Genomic DNA, 23430 nt, shown 5'->3' with positions numbered 1-23430 from the left:
GACAATGTGTTAGATGCATCCCCTGCTGATAAAGGTGTGTCTCTCTGCCAGTGAGTTTGAGTGAGTGGAGACTCCTGGATGCGTCCTCTACGCTGGTGGATCCGTCCGTCTCCACGTTTGACATTATTCACATCAGTAAAGACATCGCTGAGGACCTGGACAGGACCAGAGACTGGTGTCTGTCTGGTGAGAAACATCTTCATCGTGTGCCAGAGTCTAGTCTAACGGTCAACGTCCCCCAACTCAGGACCACACATGCCCCCTGGCAAGAGGGGTTTAAGCCCCTCCTCTGTCTCTCCTGTCTGTGCCCCTCATCTGTGCCCCTCTGTCTCTCCTGTCTGTGCCCCTCTGTCTCTCCTGTCTGTGCCCCTCTGTCTCTCCTGTCTGTGCTCCTCATCTGTGCCCCTCTGTCTCTCCTGTCTGTGCCCCTCTGTCTCTCCTGTCTGTGCCCCTCATCTGTGCCCCTCTGTCTCTCCTGTCTGTGCCCCTCCTCTGTCTCTCCTGTCTGTGCCCCTCATCTGTGCCCCTCCTCTGTGCCCCTCTGTCTCTCCTGTCTGTGCTCCTCATCTGTGCCCCTCTGTCTCTCCTGTCTGTGCCCCTCTGTCTCTCCTGTCTGAGCCCCTCCTCTGTCTCTCCTGTCTGTGCCCCTCCTCGGTCTCTCCTGTCTGTGCCCCTCCTCGGTCTCTCCTGTCTGTGCCCCTCCTCTGTCTCTCCTGTCTGTGCCCCTCCCCTGTCTCTCCTGTCTGAGCCCCTCCTCTCTCTCTCCTGTCTGTGCCCCTCCTCTGTCTCTCCTGTCTGTGCCCCTCCTCTGTCTCTCCTGTCTGTGCCCCTCCTCTGTCTCTCCTGTCTGTGCCCCTCTGTCTCTCCTGTCTGTGCCCCTCCTCTGTCTCTCCTGTCTGTGCCCCTCCTCTGTCTCTCCTGTCTGTGCCCCTCCTCTGTCTCTCCTGTCTGTGCCCCTCTGTCTCTCCTGTCTGTGCCCCTCCTCGGTCTCTCCTGTCTGAGCCCCAATCCTTGTATCTACCTCTCTCTACTCTCCTCCTTTTCTGTCCGTTAAACTGTGTCTGTGTGTCTCCCTTCAGCCTGTGAGGAGGCTGACTCCTGTGCTGTGGTGTCAGTGGGGCGGACCGACTCGGCTGTCCGCTGTGTCCTCTACCCAGACACCGTGGCCTGTGGCCCCTCCACTACCACCACCACTGGAGGTCAGGACTGTCGGCTGGTCATCAGAGAGTCAGCTCTCCAGGTCTACCTCCACAAAGGTGGGCAACATCCCTGACCCTGGTTCACTATACATCCCTGACCCTGGTTCACTATACATCCCTGACCCTGGTTCACTATACATCCCTGACCCTGGTTCACTATACATCCCTGACCCTGGTTCACTATACATCCCTGACCCTGGTTCACTATACATCCCTGACCCTGGTTCACTATACATCCCTGACCCTGGTTCACTGTACATCCCTGACCCTGGTTCACTATACATCCCTGACCCTGGTTCACTATACATCCCTGACCCTGGTTCACTTTACATCCCTGACCCTGGTTCACTTTACATCCCTGACCCTGGTTCACTATACATCCCTGACCCTGGTTCACTGTACATCCCTGACCCTGGTTCACTTTACATCCCTGACCCTGGTTCACTATACATCCCTGACCCTGGTTCACTATACATCCCTGACCCTGGTTCACTGTACATCCCTGACCCTGGTTCACTGTACATCCCTGACCCTGGTTCACTATACATCCCTGACCCTGGTTCACTATACATCCCTGACCCTGGTTCACTTTACATCCCTGACCCTGGTTCACTATACATCCCTGACCCTGGTTCACTATACATCCCTGACCCTGGTTCACTATACATCCCTGACCCTGGTTCACTATACATCCCTGACCCTGGTTCACTATACATCCCTGACCCTGGTTCACTATACATCCCTGACCCTGGTTCACTTTACATCCCTGACCCTGGTTCACTATACATCCCTGACCCTGGTTCACTATACATCCCTGACCCTGGTTCACTATACATCCCTGACCCTGGTTCACTATACATCCCTGACCCTGGTTCACTATACATCCCTGACCCTGGTTCACTGTACATCCCTGACCCTGGTTCACTATACATCCCTGACCCTGGTTCACTTTACATCCCTGACCCTGGTTCACTATACATCCCTGACCCTGGTTCACTATACATCCCTGACCCTGGTTCACTATACATCCCTGACCCTGGTTCACTATACATCCCTGACCCTGGTTCACTATACATCCCTGACCCTGGTTCACTATACATCCCTGACCCTGGTTCACTATACATCCCTGACCCTGGTTCACTATACATCCCTGACCCTGGTTCACTATACATCCCTGACCCTGGTTCACTGTACATCCCTGACCCTGGTTCACTATACATCCCTGACCCTGGTTCACTATACATCCCTGACCCTGGTTCACTTTACATCCCTGACCCTGGTTCACTATACATCCCTGACCCTGGTTCACTATACATCCCTGACCCTGGTTCACTATACATCCCTGACCCTGGTTCACTGTACATCCCTGACCCTGGTTCACTATACATCCCTGACCCTGGTTCACTATACATCCCTGACCCTGGTTCACTTTACATCCCTGACCCTGGTTCACTATACATCCCTGACCCTGGTTCACTGTACATCCCTGACCCTGGTTCACTTTACATCCCTGACCCTGGTTCACTATACATCCCTGACCCTGGTTCACTATACATCCCTGACCCTGGTTCACTGTACATCCCTGACCCTGGTTCACTGTACATCCCTGACCCTGGTTCACTATACATCCCTGACCCTGGTTCACTATACATCCCTGACCCTGGTTCACTTTACATCCCTGACCCTGGTTCACTATACATCCCTGACCCTGGTTCACTATACATCCCTGACCCTGGTTCACTATACATCCCTGACCCTGGTTCACTATACATCCCTGACCCTGGTTCACTATACATCCCTGACCCTGGTTCACTATACATCCCTGACCCTGGTTCACTTTACATCCCTGACCCTGGTTCACTATACATCCCTGACCCTGGTTCACTATACATCCCTGACCCTGGTTCACTATACATCCCTGACCCTGGTTCACTATACATCCCTGACCCTGGTTCACTATACATCCCTGACCCTGGTTCACTATACATCCCTGACCCTGGTTCACTTTACATCCCTGACCCTGGTTCACTATACATCCCTGACCCTGGTTCACTATACATCCCTGACCCTGGTTCACTATACATCCCTGACCCTGGTTCACTGTACATCCCTGACCCTGGTTCACTATACATCCCTGACCCTGGTTCACTTTACATCCCTGACCCTGGTTCACTATACATCCCTGACCCTGGTTCACTATACATCCCTGACCCTGGTTCACTATACATCCCTGACCCTGGTTCACTATACATCCCTGACCCTGGTTCACTATACATCCCTGACCCTGGTTCACTATACATCCCTGACCCTGGTTCACTGTACATCCCTGACCCTGGTTCACTTTACATCCCTGACCCTGGTTCACTATACATCCCTGACCCTGGTTCACTATACATCCCTGACCCTGGTTCACTGTACATCCCTGACCCTGGTTCACTTTACATCCCTGACCCTGGTTCACTTTACATCCCTGACCCTGGTTCACTTTACATCCCTGACCCTGGTTCACTATACATCCCTGACCCTGGTTCACTATACATCCCTGACCCTGGTTCACTATACATCCCTGACCCTGGTTCACTTTACATCCCTGACCCTGGTTCACTATACATCCCTGACCCTGGTTCACTATACATCCCGGAACCTGGTTCACTTTACATCCCGGACCCTGGTTCAATATACATCCCTGACCCTGGTTCACTATACATCCCTGACCCTGGTTCATTATACATCCCTGATCCTGCTTTACACACAGAGAGTTCTGGAAGACATGTCTTTACCTGCTCTACACACAGAGAGTTCTGAAAGACATGTCTTTACCTGCTCTACACACAGAGAGGACTGCTGCTAATATGACTAGTGTTTGAAGAAACAGAGATGTTTATTGGTGGGTTAGTTCATGTCAATCACTGCAGCCTACTTATTGTATGATCATTATTATTAGAAAGCATTATTTATCTTCATAGAGGTGCTGAAGGAGTTTTACAGCTGCTTGATTCCAGTGCAGACAGTGTCTCTGTCCCAAATGGCACCCTGTTCCCTATATGGTGCACTACTTTTGACCAGGGCCCATAGTTGTCAGTCCAGGCTTCCCTCTGACTGATGGTTATGTATTCTGTGGGATCCAGAACCCAAGGTGGAGTTGACGTCAGTGTTTATCCCGGCTCACGGAACGCTCCAGGGAGAGGCCGTAACAACGCTGCTCGGGTCAGACAGGAAGACAGTCAGACAGTTCTTGGGAGTTCCGTACGCTCGTCCTCCTATCAGAGCCCTCCGTTTCGCCCCCCCACAGCTTGCTGAATGGAGTGGCACATGGAACGCCACGATTACCAGGTAAACCATGACTCTGTGGAGGAGGATTTATTTTTAAGATGTGTTATAAAGGTTTTGTATAATTTCATCCAGTAGTTTTGAAAGTTGTGTCCACGAGCCAAAGCGGGTCCCTGAAAATGTTATTTAAAAAACATATATATATATATATATATATATATTTAACCTTTATTTAACTAGGCAAGCCAGTCAAGAACAAATTCTTATTCACAATGACGGCCTAGGAACAGTGGGTTAACTGACTTGTTCAGGGGCAGAACGACAGATTTTTACCTTGTCAGCTCGGGGATTCAATGTAGCAGCCTTTCGGTTACTGGTCCGACGCGCTAACCACTATGATATGTTACATGCTGCAATTTTTTCTATATATACACTACCGTTCAATAGTTTGGGGTCACTTAGAAATGTCCTTGTTCCAATGGCACGTTGTGTTATCTAACCCAAGTTTATCATTTTAAAAGGCTAATTGATCATTAGAAAACCCTTTTGCAATTATGTTAGCACAGATGAAAATTGTTTTTCCTGATTAAAGAAGCAATAAAACTGACCACCTTTAGACTAGCTGAGTATCTGGAGCATCGGCATTTGTGTGTTCGATTACAGGCTCAAAATGGCCAGAGACAAATAACTTTCTTCTGAAACTCGTCAGTCTATTCTTGTTCTGAGAAATTAAGGCTATTCTATGCGAGAAATTGCCAAAAAACTGGAGATCTCGTACAGCGCTGTGTGCTACTCACTTCACAGAACAGAGCAAACTGGTTCTAACCAGAATAGAAAGAGGAGTGGGAGGCCTCGGTGCACAACTGAGCAAGAGGACAAGTACATTTGAGTGTCTAGTTTGAGAAAAAGACACAAGTCCTCAACTGGCAGCTTCATTAAATAGTACCCACAAAACACCAGTCTCAACGTCAACAGTGAAGAGGCGACTCCGGGATGCTGGCCTTCTAGGCAGAGTTGCAAAGAAAAAGCCATATCTCAGACTGGCCAATATAAAGAAAAGATTGAGATGGGCAAAAAGAACACAGACACTGGACAGAGAAACTGGCGTCTGTTTCTCAAACTAGACACTCTAATGTACTTGTCCTCTTGCTCAGTTGTGCACCGGGGCCTCCCACTCCTCTTTCTATTCTGGTTAGAGCCAATTTGCACTGTTCTGTGAAGGGAGTAGCATACAGCGGTGTACGAGATCTTCAGTTTCTTTTCCGTGTCTGTCTGTCTGTCTGTCTGTCTGTCTGTCTGTCTGTCTGTCTGTCTGTCTGTCTGTCTGTCTGTCTGTCTGTCTGTCTGTCTGTCTGTCTGTCTGTCTGTCTGTCTGTCTGTCTGTCTGTCTGTCTGTCTGTCTGTTAGATATTTGCACCACATGTAGTGTGTTAATGTGTCCTCTAATCTTGTTGTTATGGATGTTTCCCATGGTAGACCCAGTTGTACCACATGTAGTGTGTTAATGTGTCCTCTAATCTTGTTGTTATGGATGTTTCCCATGGTAGACCCAGTTGTACCACATGTAGTGTGTTAATGTGTCCTCTAATCTTGTTGTTATGGATGTTTCCCATGGTAGACCCAGTTGTACCACATGTAGTGTGTTAATGTGTCCTCTAATCTTGTTGTTATGGATGTTTCCCATGGTAGACCCAGTTGTACCACATGTAGTGTGTTAATGTGTCCTCTAATCTTGTTGTTATGGATGTTTCCCATGGTAGACCCAGTTGTACCACATGTAGTGTGTTAATGTGTCCTCTAATCTTGTTGTTATGGATGTTTCCCATGGTAGACCCAGTTGTACCACATGTAGTGTGTTAATGTGTCCTCTAATCTTGTTGTTATGGATGTTTCCCATGGTAGACCCAGTTGTACCACATGTAGTGTGTTAATGTGTCCTCTAATCTTGTTGTTATGGATGTTTCCCATGGTAGACCCAGTTGTACCACATGTAGTGTGTTAATGTGTCCTCTAATCTTGTTGTTATGGATGTTTCCCATGGTAGACCCAGTTGTACCACATGTAGTGTGTTAATTTGTCCTCTAATCTTGTTGTTATGGCTGTTTCCCATGGTAGACCCAGTTGTCTGCAGCCTGGAGCTGTAGAGTCATCAGCCAGCAGTGAGGACTGTCTGTACCTCAACATCTTCGTCCCCAGTGGCATCGTAAGTCACATTGTACCTATAGAGATCTTTGTTGCACTAGAAGCCCTGTTGACCTCTCCTTTAGTAACACCACTCCACTACTGGTCCCTCAGATTGACAGTTGGTCTGCTGTGTCATTCCTGTTCTTGTCTTTTCCTCTGATAGAGAGGGAGTACAGCGGTTCTGGTGTTCTTCCATAACCCGTCTGGAGCAGCCAGCAATGACACACCATCTCTACTGGACGGCTCCTACCTGGCTGCCGTCGGCAACATCGTCGTGGTTACCGTCAACACCAGGGTTGCAGCGTTCGGATTCCTCAGCACAGGTGCTCCCCTTAACACGCGTCAGAAGCAGCATTCAATTATCTTATAGGTTATATGCTTTCAAAAGTCACGAGTGCTGCCTTCTAAATCTGAACTGACATTTGGATCTGAGAGCGCTGCTGAAATGGCATAATAAGTGAATGTTAAAGTAGAAGGAAGATAGTGGACATGAAGTTAGAATCAGGTCACGATGAAAGTGAAGGGGAGAGGATGACATCATGTTTACTGGTGGTATTCTGCTGCTGTGGGGGGCTTAGAGGCCCCGGAGGGAGAGATGGGGAGAGGGGGAGGGAGAGATGGGGAGGGAGAGATGGGGAGGGAGAGATGGGGAGGGAGAGAGGGGGAGGGAGAGATGAGGGAGAGATGAGGGAGAGATGGGGGAGAGATGGGGGGAGGGAGAGATGGGGGAGGGAGAGGGGGAAGGAGGGAGAGGGGGGAGGAGAGGGAGATGGGGGAATGGGGGAGAGAGAGAGAGGGGGGAGGGAGGGAGGGAAATACATCTCTGCTGATGGTGTGTTCTGTGCTGATGTGGCACTGAGAGGGAGGAGTGACTCTCCACAGTCAGCCAGCCAGCCATAGCACACAGCTGGCACACTCACAGACATGTGGAAGGACTGTGTGTGTGTGTGTTCAAGTTTCAACTTTGTTATCCTAGACGGCACTTTCTGTTTTTGACTATGATGTATAGTCTTGGTGATAGGAGCCCTCAGCCAGCAACTCTAGAAGACCCTGCAACACAGCAACACCTACTAAACCACCGGTCCCTCCCAGACAGCTCTTCTATAAAGCCCTGCAACACAGCAACACCTACTAAACCACCGGTCCCTCCCAGACAGCTCTTCTATAAAGCCCTGCAACACAGCAACACCTACTAAACCACCGGTCCCTCCCAGACAGCTCTTCTATAAAGCCCTGCAACACAGCAACACCTACTAAACCACCGGTCCCTCCCAGACAGCTCTTCTATAAAGCCCTGCAACACAGCAACACCTACTAAACCACCGGTCCCTCCCAGACAGCTCTTCTATAAAGCCCTGCAACACAGCAACACCTACTAAACCACCGGTCCCTCCCAGACAGCTCTTCTATAAAGCCCTGCAACACAGCAACACCTACTAAACCACCGGTCCCTCCCAGACAGCTCTTCTATAAAGCCCTGCAACACAGCAACACCTACTAAACCACCGGTCCCTCCCAGACAGCTCTTCTATAAAGCCCTGCAACACAGCAACACCTACTAAACCACCGGTCCCTCCCAGACAGCTCTTCTATAAAGCCCTGCAACACAGCAACACCTACTAAACCACCGGTCCCTCCCAGACAGCTCTTCTATAAAGCCCTGCAACACAGCAACACCTACTAAACCACCGGTCCCTCCCAGACAGCTCTTCTATAAAGCCCTGCAACACAGCAACACCTACTAAACCACCGGTCCCTCCCAGACAGCTCTTCTATAAAGCCCTGCAACACAGCAACACCTACTAAACCACCGGTCCCTCCCAGACAGCTCTTCTATAAAGCCCTGCAACACAGCAACACCTACTAAACCACCGGTCCCTCCCAGACAGCTCTTCTATAAAGCCCTGCAACACAGCAACACCTACTAAACCACCGGTCCCTCCCAGACAGCTCTTCTATAAAGCCCTGCAACACAGCAACACCTACTAAACCACCGGTCCCTCCCAGACAGCTCTTCTATAAAGCCCTGCAACACAGCAACACCTACTAAACCACCGGTCCCTCCCAGACAGCTCTTCTATAAAGCCCTGCAACACAGCAACACCTACTAAACCACCGGTCCCTCCCAGACAGCTCTTCTATAAAGCCCTGCAACACAGCAACACCTACTAAACCACCGGTCCCTCCCAGACAGCTCTTCTATAAAGCCCTGCAACACAGCAACACCTACTAAACCACCGGTCCCTCCCAGACAGCTCTTCTATAAAGCCCTGCAACACAGCAACACCTACTAAACCACCGGTCCCTCCCAGACAGCTCTTCTATAAAGCCCTGCAACACAGCAACACCTACTAAACCACCGGTCCCTCCCAGACAGCTCTTCTATAAAGCCTTGCAACACAGCAACACCTACTAAACCACCGGTCCCAGATATCTCTCCACCTATTGTATTCTAGAGGGAGCTTTTCTAAAGAAACACTTTGGAATGCTGCAAGCTTTCTGTTTGCTGTTGCTGAATGTATTCACATTTTTACCAGGCTCTTGTAAAATGATATTTGAAATCTATCCAATAGTTTCTTGGTCCATTCTTAGTGGGTAATTACAGTATTCATGTACTGCAGTGGCTTTTGGAACCCAAATGGAATAAAAACATGTTATTTGTATATTTTGGAAATGATGTAGATGATGACACAAGTCACAACCAAAGAACATATTACGTTATATAAGTATGTCTCTTGAATGGATTTGACTCCTGACACGGTACATGAAATAACAGCAGTGTGAACTGAATGCCTCTAGGCTCCACAGCCCTGCCAGGTAACGCCGGCTTCCAGGACCAGGTAGTTGCTCTGAAGTGGGTCCAGGAGAACATTGAGGCGTTCGGAGGTGAGCCCAGGCTGGTGACGGTGGGGGCAGAGCGGAGCGGAGCCGACGTGGCCAGCCTACATCTGACCTCTCCCTCCTCGCGTGGTCTCTTCAACAGGATGCTGCTCATGGTAAACTGACCTGTGACCCCTGACCTTCACTAAGAGTCCCAAATGGCGCCCTATTCCCTATATAGTGTATTGCTTTTGACCGGAGCCCTATCAAATGTAGTGCGCTATATGGGAAATAGGGCTATTGTGGATGTGTTACTAAGCCCTCGTGTGTAAATAATGCTGTTACAGTAACGGTCTTAACCATTCCAGCTGTTTACAACTAGTTTAGGCTGTCAAACAGTAACACCCTTGTGATTAATGGTATGAATGTCACTGATCATGCAGTGTGACAGTCATTACAGTTTTACTTCCACGTTCACGGCATAGTCCAGTATGCTATGGCCTCTCTATACAGCAGGATTATGTCCTCTCTATACAGCAGGATTATATCCTCTCTATACAGCAGGATTATGTCCTCTCTATACAGCAGGATTATATCCTCTCTATACAGCAGGATTATGTCCTCTCTATACAGCAGGATTATGTCCTCTCTATACAGCAGGATTATATCCTCTCTATACAGCAGGATTATGTCTTCTCTATACAGCAGGATTATGTCCTCTCTTTACAGCACGATATGTCTTCTCTATACAACTGGATTATGTCCTCTCTATACAGCACGATATGTCTTCTCTATACAGCACAATATGTCCTCTCTATAGAGCACGATATGTCCTCTCTATACAGCACGATACGATATGTCCTCTCTATACAGCACGATATGTTCTCTCTATACAGCACGATATGTCCTCTCTATACATTAAGCCCATATCCAGTCTTAAGAGTTCAGGTGGATGGCTTGTGCGTACTCCCCCTCCTCTTCCTCCTCCAGTGCTGTAGTGCTGAGTCCGTGACCGTTACTGGGAGGTACACACACACTGCTCCTCCTCTTCTGCCTCCTCCAGCTGCTGCTCTTCCTCTCCTTCCTCGTGTCCCCCAGAGACATGTAGGAGGAGACTGTGTTCCGCAAGCCAAAGCTGATCATAGAGTCTCTGTTGCCGGGGTAACGATGAGGCTGGTCTGTCAGCTCCGACCTGGGGTTAGAATAGATATGATGCAGCGTTAGTATATGGAGTTAGCCTGTTATTTATCACTGATAAAGTACATTGAAAGCTAAACTCAAAAATAAGCTGAAACACATATGTAATTGTCAGACTCGATGAAACTCCCAGAGAGGGGTAGTGACAGATACAGATGGATGGGGAGAAACAAGGTTGGAGAGAGAGGGGCTGAAGGCGGGAGAGAGGGGCTGAAGGCGGGAGAGAGGGGCTGAAGGCGGGAGAGAGGGGCTGAAGGCGGGAGAGAGGGGCTGAAGGCGGGAGAGAGGGGCTGAAGGCGGGAGAGAGGGGGACTGAAGGCGGGAGAGAGGGGGACTGAAGGCGGGAGAGAGGGGGACTGAAGGCGGGAGAGAGGGGCTGAAGGCGGGAGAGAGGGGCTGAAGGCGGGAGAGAGGGGGGCTGAAGGCGGGAGAGAGGGGCTGAAGGCGGGAGAGAGGGGCTGAAGGCGGGAGAGAGGGGCTGAAGGCGGGAGAGAGGGGCTGAAGGCGGGAGAGAGGGGCTGAAGGCGGGAGAGAGGGGGGCTGAAGGCGGGAGAGAGGGGGACTGAAGGCGGGAGAGAGGGGGACTGAAGGCGGGAGAGAGGGGCTGAAGGCGGGAGAGAGGGGCTGAAGGCGGGAGAGAGAGGCTGAAGGCGGGGGAGAGAGGGGCTGAAGGCGGGAGAGAGGGGCTGAAGGCGGGAGAGAGGGGCTGAAGGCGGGAGAGAGAGGCTGAAGGCGGGAGAGAGGGGCTGAAGGCGGGAGAGAGGGACTGAAGGCGGAGAGAGAGGGGCTGAAGGCGGGAGAGAGGGGCTGAAGGCGGGAGAGAGGGACTGAAGGCGGGAGAGAGGGGCTGAAGGCGGGAGAGAGAGGGACTGAAGGCGGGAGAGGGAGGGACTGAAGGCGGGAGAGAGAGGGACTGAAGACGGGAGTGAGGGACTGAAGGCGGGAGTGAGAGGGACTGAAGGCGGAGAGGGAGGGACTGAAGGCGGGAGAGAGGGAAAGAGAGGTCAACGTTAGAGAAAGAGGTACCTGTTGACGTCTTTCCAGTCGAAGTTGTTGTGCATCACCACAGGGGGTGCCTGGGAGGCCAGGTTGAGGTTGCCGTTGGTTACAGTCTGACAGGGGGTGGTGAGAATACAGCACAGGCCGTCTGCACAATCTGTCAAAGAGGAGGGGCCACTGTCGTTACCAGAGGAGGGGCCACTGTCGTTACCAGAGGAGGGGCCACTGTCATTACCAGAAACCATACAGCTATCCTGTGGTTATAACCAGTTAGCTACCAGAAACCATACACAGCTATCCTGTGGTTATAACCAGTTAGCTACCAGAAACCATACACAGCTATCCTGTGGTTATAACCAGTTAGCTACCAGAAACCATACACAGCTATCCTGTGATTATAACCTGTTAGCTACTAGAAACCATACACAGCTATCCTGTGGTTATAACCAGTTAGCTACCAGAAACCATACACAGCTATCCTGTGGTTATAACCAGTTAGCTACCAGAAACCATACACAGCTATCCTGTGGTTATAACCAGTTAACTACCAGAAACCATACACAGCTATCCTGTGGTTATAACCAGTTAGCTACCAGAAACCATACACAGCTATCCTGTGGTTATAACCAGTTAGCTACCAGAAACCATACGCAGCTATCCTGTGGTTATAACCAGTTAGCTACCAGAAACCATACACAGCTATCCTGTGGTTATAACCAGTTAACTACCAGAAACCATACACAGCTATCCTGTGGTTATAACCAGTTAGCTACCAGAAACCATACACAGCTATCCTGTGGTTATAACCAGTTAGCTACCAGAAACCATACGCAGCTATCCTGTGGTTATAACCAGTTAGCTACCAGAAACCATACACAGCTATCCTGTGGTTATAACCAGTTACCTACCAGAAACCATACACAGCTATCCTGTGGTTATAACCAGTTAGCTACCAGAAACCATATGCAGCTATCCTGTGGTTATAACCAGTTAGCTACCAGAAACCATACACAGCTATCCTGTGGTTATAACCAGTTAACTACCAGAAACCATACGCAGCTATCCTGTGGTTATAACCAGTTAGCTACCAGAAACCATACACAGCTATCCTGTGGTTATAACCAGTTAGCTACCAGAAACCATACACAGCTATCCTGTGGTTATAACCAGTTAGCTACCAGAAACCATACGCAGCTATCCTGTGGTTATAACCAGTTAGCTACCAGAAACCATACGCAGCTATCCTGTGATTATAACCAGTTAGCTACCAGAAACCATACACAGCTATCCTGTGGTTATAACCAGTTAGCTACCAGAAACCATACGCAGCTATCCTGTGGTTATAACCAGTTAGCTACCAGAAACCGTACGCAGCTATCCTGTGGTTATAACCAGTTAGCTACCAGAAACCGTACGCAGCTATCCTGTGGTTATAACCAGTTAGCTACCAGAAACCATACGCAGCTATCCTGTGGTTATAACCAGTTAGCTACCAGAAACCATACGCAGCTATCCTGTGGTTATAACCAGTTAGCTACCAGAAACCATACACAGTGACTAAAATGTAAATGTACAAGGACACATTAATGACACACAGAGAGCACTAGAATGTCTTCCACATCCTCAAAATAGCCAACTTCAGAAATGTACTTCAACCACAGTATACAGCTCATATGACTCCACTTAGTGAATATAGTATAGCAGCATTACAGTGCATTGGAGTTGGTGCAGCTTGAAAGAGTCAATAATTCCACGTTAGAAAGTATTAACTACCGGTGATGTCACAAGTTCAAAAATAATGAATAGTTCCAGCCCTTGTAATAATACTGTACTATCAGCTCATCGTTCCTATAAACAGGTTCACATAGATTCTACATGTGGTTGACTTTAATGTCAGATTATAATATTCATCAGATATGTTGGCGTCCCGGAAATAAACGGGGAAAAAGTTGGATTTTCAGATACGGCTATTGTCAGACATAATGCCTGCAAATCATGAACCTTCCACAGATTATGAAGAGGGATGACTGCTTTAATCAGAAGTGAGGTACAAGGTTTACGTGTCATAGTGGGTTGTTATTTACCAGAGTAGTGGTTGACGAGGTCCTCTAGACACTGGAAGGTTAGACCAGGAGAGATATAGTACCAGTTGTTGGGAAGGCGGATAATACGATAGTGTACCATAACCCTGTGCCGTACAGACAGGGTATACACTCCTACAACACCACACAGGCAAAGAAAAACAGGACATTATGATAATACGATAGTGTACCATAACCCTGTGCCGTACAGACAGGGTATACACTCCTACAACACCACACAGGCAAAGAAAAATAGGACATTATTACATCTGTTTTTAAAGTTGCTTGATTTTGGTTGATAATTTTAATAGTTGATGTGAGAGAATCTATCGGCAGTCCTGTAGTCGAAGTTTAGGACTCCTACTTTTATATGTACCATTTATTTAGGACATTTAGCGGACACCTTTATCCTAAGTGACTTACAGTAGTTGTTGCTTGCATACCCACAACCATCGCGTTGCGAGCACCATGCTCTACAAACGGAGCACCACAAGGGGCACCACAGGAGCACCACAGGAGCACCTAAATTCCGTTTAAGTTACGATACAGACGTCTGTCTCTAGGCCACTCACCTTTTTGACTTTCTCTTATCATGAAGGAGCCAGCTCTGTTTCCGGGCAGACGAAGCAGTTCCTCTGCTTTGGGTCGGGCCACCCCTTCAAACAACCAGCTAAATGAATACAGAATACAATTCAACCATATTCATAAAGCATGCACTTTCATGGCCTTAGAACCCACATAAAACAACCAGCTATGAATAAAGATGAAAACATTACCACCAGCTGTTTTAATGGTATGCTAGATGCTGTCACCTTTTCAGAATACCAAGCATTAAAACAAGCATTAAAACAGTCAAAACTGTTCACTGCTCTGCCCCCCCCCCCCCCCCACCTTATGGATATCATAAGGTGAATGCACCAATTTGTAAGTCGCTCTGGATAAGAGCGTCTGCTAAATTATGTAAATCTAAATGTATAATCCGGCACTGGACTAGGAAAGTGTCAGGTTAGTATATCTTTAATTATTTTTTATTTTTTACAGTGTCAGGTAGCTTAGTGTTACAGTGAGTTCACCTACCTGTGATAGACCTTGACAGTGGACTAGGACAGTGTCAGGTAGCTTAGTGTTACAGTGAGTTCACCTACCTGTGATAGACCTTGACAGTGGACTAGGACAGTGTCAGGTAGCTTAGTGTTACAGTGAGTTCACCTACCTGTGATAGACCTTGACAGTGGACTAGGACAGTGTCAGGTAGCTTAGTGTTACAGTGAGTTCACCTACCTGTGATAGACCTTGACAGTGGACTAGGACAGTGTCAGGTAGGGTAGTGTTACAGTGAGTTCACCTACCTGTGATAGACCTTGACAGTGGACTAGGACAGTGTCAGGTAGCTTAGTGTTACAGTGAGTTCACCTACCTGTGATAGACCTTGACAGTGGACTAGGACAGTGTCAGGTAGGGTAGTGTTACAGTGAGTTCACCTACCTGTGATAGACCTTGACAGTGGACTAGGACAGTGTCAGGTAGGGTAGTGTTACAGTGAGTTCACCTACCCGTGATAGACCTTGGCCACATGGTTGTTGGGGATGTAGTTCTCATATCCTGTTTGGACAGAACAAACCCTCCACCAGTAACCCTCCCTGACAGAAGAGAAGAAACAAGGGAAGAAGGAGAGTGAGTCCCAAATAGCACCCTATTCCTTATGTAGTGCACTGTTATAGACCAATAGGGCTCTGGTCAAAAGTAGAATTGGTCAGATTTGAGCCCTGTCTCTGTCAGTCTAGTCAAACAGATCAGCTCTTAGAGGTGGTGGTGTTGTGTTGAGGGACTGAATGTGGAAGACTAGGTCTGCGTCCCAAATTGCCCCCTAGTCCCTAGATAGTGCCCTACGTTTGACCAGGACTCATAGGGCTCTGGACTCATAAGGCTCTGTCAAAAGTAGGGCACTATCTAGGGACTAGGGTGCCATTTGGGACACAGTTCTTAGATTCAGTTACTCACTCTGCCAGGAGTCTCAGTCTCTCTCCTATCCTGAAGAGAGGCACGCTGACGTCTGCTGAGGGGTAGTCAGACAAGACTACCAGGGTTTCACTGACGTCTGCTGAGGGGTAGTCAGACAGGACTCTCAGGGTATCGTTGTCTGGAGAGAAGAGAAAATAAAATAAACAATGTTATGTGCAAGGTTTTATTTATTTTACAGCATATTAGATGACGGTCATTCATATTCCATTCACCCAGCTCAATGTAACATCAATAGGTTTAGGCAACTACATGATACTCTCATTTCCCCTATACCCATCATGAGGTTGCTACAACCTAGCCTATGAATTAAAGTTTACAATGGTAGGTGCACACGTCGAGAAAAATGTGAGTAATCAAGGTGACAGACAGTGACACATTCATTACCCCCTTGCACACTCTTTCCTGCATCTAGCTGATCTAGGGTGTAATCAGTTGCAAACAAAAGTTTCTATTGGACAAATTCAGGTGCATTTATCCCCGTTTCTTTCCGTTTGCTTCCGTTTAAGAAATGTTTTCAACAGAATCGGCGGAATGAATACTCCCCTGATCACATGCAAACAGTTCTCTTTCATAGCAGCCACATACAAACAGCATGCTTCCTTTGAACATTGTATAACTCATTGCATCTACGCTCTCTCCTCCTCTCACCTTTTCCCTTCGCTTGTGGACTTCAGTGCACAATACATCAGCTGCCTGTGACCAGGCGAAAACACCTTTCCAATCGCCATGTACTGGTGTACTATCTCAATTTGACCAGTTTCTCACAGCAGGAAAATAATCCTGCAGCGGCAGGAAATGTAAATTATTATGTGGATTATAATTCATGGACATTTTTATAGGGGTTGATACATTTTTAGTTAGGAACAATGAATTCTGACATTTTAAAGTGGAAATTACAAATGTTAGAAGCCTTTTTAAACCTTGAATAGACAACAATTTGCATTTCCTTCTGCAAAGGAAAATTCTCTGCGACAACAGAGTGATCAAATTAAGAGTACATCTGTACAGTATCTGCCAATCACAGCGGAAGCAGAAGTGTTTTCAGGTCATCCTTATCAGATGAAGATTATATTATTTTTCCATTCAGTCAACAGCTCTTGCACGGTCATTTCAACATGCTGAATGCTCACCCACTGATGCTGTTACAAAAATATAAAAAACATCCTTTAAAAAAAAAATGTTTTAATTTGTTTTTAAGATATGAGTACATGTTGTTGAAGGTCAGGGGGTAGGGAAGTAGGATGCTGTTCGGTATTTAATTTAATGAAGAAATATGTTTTATATTGCATAATGGTCCAGTTAAAAGCAAGAGGTCACACACCCATGTTGGTGGAGGTGCTGACTAACGGAATAGTCACCCGTCTACAACAGAAAGTCATACATTACACTGTATATATACTCCCAACAATTGAATGGGTAAACAAAATGTTGCTAATATTGCGTAGTGATCATTTGACCTTATTCTACATTTATAAGCTTGCAGTTGTTTGGCTGCAGTTTGCATGAGAGGAACCTTATTCATTTTGGGTGAAATTATGCAAATGTTTTCACATGCACAGAGCAGTACAGGGCCAGTACAGCTTATGAAACCAAGTCACTCCACCCTTACTTAAAAATGACATCAAATTAACCATTGCCCGTCAGAGACAATCTGCGATACCAAGCGTTTAAATTAATCATTTTATAGCCATTGATTCTTGAAGAATACAAAACAAATTTGAATCCAAGATTGTCCCTTTTAACAGGATCCTTTCATTAATAAAACAATCATTACCAAAATACAGACTTCCTTAACCAGAGAGACTTACTTCTCAGAAAGGGGTCAGAGCTGGTGTTGGTGTCATCTCCATTCTCTGGCATAGAGACTGGGCTGGTCCTGACGTTCCCCATGTCTGGTCAGAGAGCCTTGTTGATCATTTGGATGCAGGAATAAAGTGCTGGGAAGTGGCAGTGCTATGTGTGGCTGCCTCTCATTCCTTTATCTCACTATTTAGCCCAGTACGGTTATTCTCCAGTTTAGGATGTGGATATCATCCTCCTTTCTTCAGATAGCCTTACCATACCAGCCTGTAGCAGCCTCAGTCGTTATACCTAATATAACCAATATTTGGTGTAATATAGCCGGAATTATAATGTAATATAGCCTGAATTAGCTTAGCATGATGCTACAGTACTGTATAACTGTGATAAGCAGCAGCTCATCAGTCTATTCTAGTCATCCTGCCAATCTGTTTTTGTTGATCTCATCTTGTCATTTCCTCACTAATGGGGAAGTTGAGTGTGACTTGTTTTTCACCACATTTTTCCACTCCTAAAATAGATTAATCACTACAGTGCTGTAGCCAATAGATGACAGACTATTCACCACAGTGCTGTAGCTAATAGATGACAGACTAATCACCACAGTGCAGTAGCCAATAGATGACAGACTATTCACCACAGTGCTGTAGCTAATAGATGACAGACAGACTAATCACCACAGTGCAGTAGCTAATAGATGAGACTAATCACCATAGTGCAGTAGCTAATAGATGACAGACTAATCACCACAGTGCAGTAGCTAATAGATAACAGACTAATCACCAAGGTGCTGTAGCTAATAGATAACAGACTAATCACCACAGTGCTGTAACTAATAGATGACAGACTAATCACTACAGTGCTGTAGCTAATAGATGACAGACTAATCACCACAGTGCAGTAGCTAATAGATGAGACTAATCACCACAGTGCAGTAGCTAATAGATGACAGACTAATCACCACAGTGCAGTAACTAATAGATGACAGACTAATCACCACAGTACAGTAGCTAATAGATAAGACTAATCACCACAGTGCAGTAGCTAATAGATGACAGACTAATCACCACAGTGCTGTAGCTAATAGATGACCAGACAGCATTCAAATAAACACTTGAAAGATGTGTGCAACCAATTGGTATGTAGAATTTCTAACATTAGAAGTCATTCAATTTTGGAACTAATAATGCTTAGCTATAAATAATAATCATTTGTTTCTGCTTATACTTACTATCAATCTATGCTTATTTGTGTTGACTAGTAGAGAGAGAGTATTAATGGTTTTCTCTCTCTCTTTCTCTCTCTCTCTCCCTCCCCCCAGGGTGGCTCTGTGTTCTCCCCTGCCTCGGTGCTGAGTGGTTCTCTGACTCTGTCCCTCCTCTCTCTCTCTCTCTCTCTCTCTCTCTCTCTCTCTCTCTCCAGGGTGGCTCTGTGTTCTCCCCTGCCTCGTTGCTGAGTGGTTCTCTGACTCTGTCCCTCCCCTCTCTCTCTCTCTCTCTCTCCAGGGTGGCTCTGTGTTCTCCCCTGCCTCAGTGCTGAGTGTATCCAAAGCCCAGGGGCAGGCTGAGGCTCTGGCCCGGGAGCTGGGCTGTCCCCCCTCCTCTGACCCAGAACAGCTGGGCTCCTGCCTGAGAGCAGCTCCAGCACAGGACCTCAACACTGCCCAGACTAAGGTATTGTTGGCCTTATAGACACAGACTAAGGTACTGTTGGCCTTATAGACCCAGACTAAGGTACTGTTGGCCTTATAGACCCAGACTAAGGTACTGTTGGCCTTATAGACCCAGACTGAGGTACTGTTGGCCTTATAGACCCAGACTGAGGTACTGTTGGCCTTATAGACCCAGACTGAGGTACTGTTGGCCTTATAGACCCAGACTGAGGTACTGTTGGCCTTATAGACCCAGACTGAGGTACTGTTGGCCTTATATACCCACACTGAGGTACTGTTGGCCTTATATACCCAGACTGAGGTACTGTTGGCCTTATAGACCCAGACTGAGGTACTGTTGGCCTTATAGACACCAGACTGAGGTACTGTTGGCCTTATAGACCCAGACTGAGGTACTGTTGGCCTTATAGACCCAGACTGAGGTACTGTTGGCCTTATAGACCCAGACTGAGGTACTGTTGGCCTTATAGACCCAGACTGAGGTACTGTTGGCCTTATAGACCCAGACTGAGGTACTGTTGGCCTTATAGACCCAGACTGAGGTACTGTTGGCCTTATAGACCCAGACTGAGGTACTGTTGGCCTTATAGACCCAGACTGAGGTACTGTTGGCCTTATAGACCCAGACTGAGGTACTGTTGGCCTTATAGTCACAGACTAAGGAAGGAAGCCTTATAGTCCCAGATGTAGCATAGGCTCTCTGTATCCCAAATGGCACCCTATTCCCTGTTTAGTGCACTACTTTTGACCAAGGCCCATAGGGCTCTGGTCAGAAGTAGGGGGCTATAAAGGCAGTAGAGTGCTATTTGGGACGAAAACATCGTTTTTTTCCCCCTCTCTTATTTTATGTTATCTGTTTCAGTTGCTGTCAGTCAGTGGGCCCCTGCAGGCTTGGGGTCCAGTGGTGGATGGGGTCTCTGTCCAGGGGAAACCCTCCATGGCCCTGATGAATGCAGGCTTCCACAGAGCTGACCTCCTGCTGGGCTCCTCCGCAGAGGATGGACTCATCAGCAGGGCCAAGAGGATCAAGGTGAGAACCGGAGATCCTATAATTCAAAGACGTTCTTTGTGTTTCTATGGTGAGAACATTCACCTCTAGTATCGTCCATCTATTTAGGTGTACCTGCTTATTAAGCTTTCCCCATGCTTCAGGATGGAATTGGGGAATATGAGTCTTTGTTTTTCATAGAGTGTAGGACATATTCTAATGCGTAGACTCCTAGTTCAACTCAGCTAGTGACTAGTATGTTAGCGGTTTGTCCTCATTCACATCATATTAGTATTGAGTAGTATTACTATGCTCAGCCACGTTTCATATCACCAACTTGTACTTTCCCCCCTAATGTCTGACGACAGAACTTTGAGGAGCTCCAGGGGCGAGCTGCCAGTAAAACAGCGTTCTACGAAGCCCTGTCCAACTCTCTGGGTGGAGACGATGCCAATGCTTTTGTGAAGGCTGCAGCTACCTGGTTCTACTCCATGCAGCACTCTCCCTCTCCAGCCGGCTACAATCTCTTCTCTCAGGCTCTTAACAGTGCAACCAGGTGAGAAATGTGCTAAGCACACTACTGTATACAGTATTCATGTAGTTCCGGAATACCTTCCTCTTATTCATTGAATTCAGTGTATAAATATCAAATCAAATTGTATTAGTCATATGCGCCTAATACAACAGGCGTAAACCTCACAGTGAAATGCTTACTTATGAGCCCCTAACCAACAATGCAGTATAAGAAAAATAACGGATAAGAATAAGAAATAAAAGTAACAAGTAATTAAGGAGCAGCAGTAAAATAACAATAGTGAGTCTATATACAGGGGGTACCGGTACAGAGTCAATGTGGAGGCTATATACAGGTGGTACCGGTACAGAGTCAATGTGGAGGCTATATACAGGGGGTACCGGTACAGAGTCAATGTGGAGGCTATATACAGGGGGTACCAGTACAGAGTCAATGTGGAGGCTATATACAGGGTGTTACGGTACAGAGTCAATGTGGAGGCTATATACAGGGGGTACCAGTACAGAGTCAATGTGGAGGCTATATACAGGGTGTTACGGTACAGAGTCAATGTGGAGGCTATATACAGGGGGTACCAGTACAGAGTCAATGTGGAGGCTATATACAGGGGGTACCGGTACAGAGTCAATGTGGAGGCTATATACAGGGGGTACCAGTACAGAGTCAATGTGGAGGCTATATACAGGGGGTACCGGTACAGAGTCAATGTGGAGGCTATATACAGGGGATACCGGTACAGAGTCAATGTGGAGGCTATATGCAGGGGGTACCGGTACAGAGTCAATGTGGAGGCTATATACAGGGGGTACCGGTACAGAGTCAATGTGGAGGCTATATACAGGGGGTACCAGTACAGAGTCAATGTGGAGGCTATATACAGGGGGTACCAGTACAGAGTCAATGTGGAGGCTATATACAGGGGGTACCAGTACAGAGTCAATGTGGAGGCTATATGCAGGGGGTACCGGTACAGAGTCAATGTGCAGGGGCACCGGTTAGTTGAGGTAATATGTACATGTAGGTAGAGTTATTAAAGTGAATATGCATAGATGACAGCAGAGAGTAGCAGCGTTTTAATGAGTGGGGGGGTAGCCATTTGATTATACAGTTCCTGTATGGAGAAGCAAGCACCATAATAATCATGTCACAAGATACCATTCTCTGTTCAGTTCTGTGTATTCAGTTATTAGTTCAGTTCACTTCATTTATTTGGCCTTTTACAGGAATTTGTCTCTTCAAGTTTAAGAGCACTGAATTTTATACAATGAGTTCTGTTCAATGACTTCTAATCAAATCAAATCAAAGTTTATTTGTCACGTGTGCCGAATACAACAGGTGTAGACCTTACAGTGAAATGCTTACTTACAGGCTCTAACTAATAGTGCGAGAAAAAAAAGGTGTGTGTGTGTGTGTGTGTGTGTGTGTGTGTGTGTGTGTGTGTGTGTGTGTGTGTGTGTGTGTGTGTGTGTGTGTGTGTGTGTGTAGATAAGTAAAGAAATAGAACAACAGTAAAAATGCATTTGAAAATAACAGTAGCAAGGCTATAGACAGACACCGGTTAGTCAGGCTGATTGAGGTAGTATGTACATGTAGATATGGTTAAAGTGACTATGCATATATGATGAACAGAGAGTAGCAGTAGCATAAAAAGAGGGGTTGGCGGGTGGTGGGTGGTGGGACACAATGCAGATAGCCTGGTTAGCCAATGTGCGGGAGCACTGGTTGGTCGGGCCAATTGAGGTAGTATGTACATGAATGTATAGTTAAAGTGACTATGCATATATGATAAACAGAGAGTAGCAGCAGAGGGGGGGGGGGGGGGGCACAGTGAGTTCTGTTCAATGAGTTCTATACAGTGAGTTCTGTACAGTGAGTTTTGTACAGTGAGTTTTGTACAGTGAGTTTTGTACAGTGAGTTTTGTACAGTGAGTGTTGTACAGTGAGTGTTGTACAGTGAGTTCTGTACAGTGAGTTTTGTACAGTGAGTTTTGTACAGTGAGTTCTGTACAGTGAGTTCTGTACAGTGAGTTCTGTACAGTGAGTTCTGTACAGTGAGTTGTATACAGTGAATTCTGTTCAGTGAGTTCTATACAGTGAGTGTTATACAGTGAGTGTTGTACAGTGAGTGTTGTACAGTGAGTGTTGTACAGTGAGTTTTGTACAGTGAGTTTTGTACAGTGAGTTTTATACAGTGAGTTTTATACAGTGAGTTTTATACAGTGAGTTACAGTGCCTTCAGAAAGTATTCATATCCCTTGACTTATTCCACATGTTGTAATACAGCCTGAATTCAAAATGGATTAAATGCATATTTTTCCTCACCCATCTACACACAATACCCTATAATGACAAATGTATTGAAAATGAAAGACAGAAATATCTCATTTACATAAGTATTCACACCTGATACACCTTTGGCGGAGATTAAAGCTTTAAGTCGTCTTGTGTATGTCTGTATCAGCTTTGCACGTCTGGATTTTGAGATTTTCTCTCATTCTTCCTTGCTGATTTTCTCAAATCTGTTAAATTAGATGGTTGAGCGGCGGTGATCAGCAATCTTCAAGTCTTTCCACAGATTTTCAATGGGATTCAAGTTTGGGCTTTGGCGGGGCCACTCAAATACTTTCACATTCTTGTTCTGAAGCCATTCCTGCATTGCTTTG

The 23430-nt window shown here is 46.8% G+C and overlaps 2 protein-coding genes across 2 annotated transcripts in view; one reads left to right on the top strand and one right to left on the bottom strand.

Annotated features, from left to right (window-relative positions):
• LOC106596178 (thyroglobulin-like) overlaps positions 1-23430 on the top strand; it is a 95731-nt gene that overhangs the window by 63695 nt on the left and 8606 nt on the right. Inside the window, exons 40-48 of the mRNA XM_082974956.1 lie at positions 52-186; positions 1080-1256; positions 4328-4532; positions 6585-6672; positions 6817-6976; positions 9453-9649; positions 19078-19245; positions 20107-20274; positions 20601-20788. Coding sequence (XP_082831082.1) covers positions 52-186; positions 1080-1256; positions 4328-4532; positions 6585-6672; positions 6817-6976; positions 9453-9649; positions 19078-19245; positions 20107-20274; positions 20601-20788 — 1486 coding nt within the window. The remainder of the gene's footprint in view (positions 1-51; positions 187-1079; positions 1257-4327; positions 4533-6584; positions 6673-6816; positions 6977-9452; positions 9650-19077; positions 19246-20106; positions 20275-20600; positions 20789-23430) is intronic.
• LOC106599752 (src-like-adapter) lies at positions 9293-18322 on the bottom strand. Its single transcript, XM_082975922.1, has 7 exons — positions 17581-18322; positions 15752-15890; positions 15304-15390; positions 14323-14420; positions 13754-13885; positions 11697-11826; positions 9293-10665 (listed from the first exon to the last, which is right to left on the bottom strand). The coding sequence occupies exons 1-7, from the start codon at positions 17660-17662 to the stop codon at positions 10410-10412; spliced, it is 924 nt and encodes a 307-aa protein (XP_082832048.1). The 5' UTR covers positions 17663-18322; the 3' UTR covers positions 9293-10409.

Source organism: Salmo salar, chromosome 05, assembly GCF_965601325.2.
Source record: "Salmo salar chromosome 05, fSalSal1, whole genome shotgun sequence".
Lineage (NCBI taxonomy): Eukaryota > Metazoa > Chordata > Actinopteri > Salmoniformes > Salmonidae > Salmo > Salmo salar.
The sequence above is the reverse complement of the archived record's forward strand: the minus strand, read 5'-3'. Positions and strand labels throughout refer to the sequence as shown.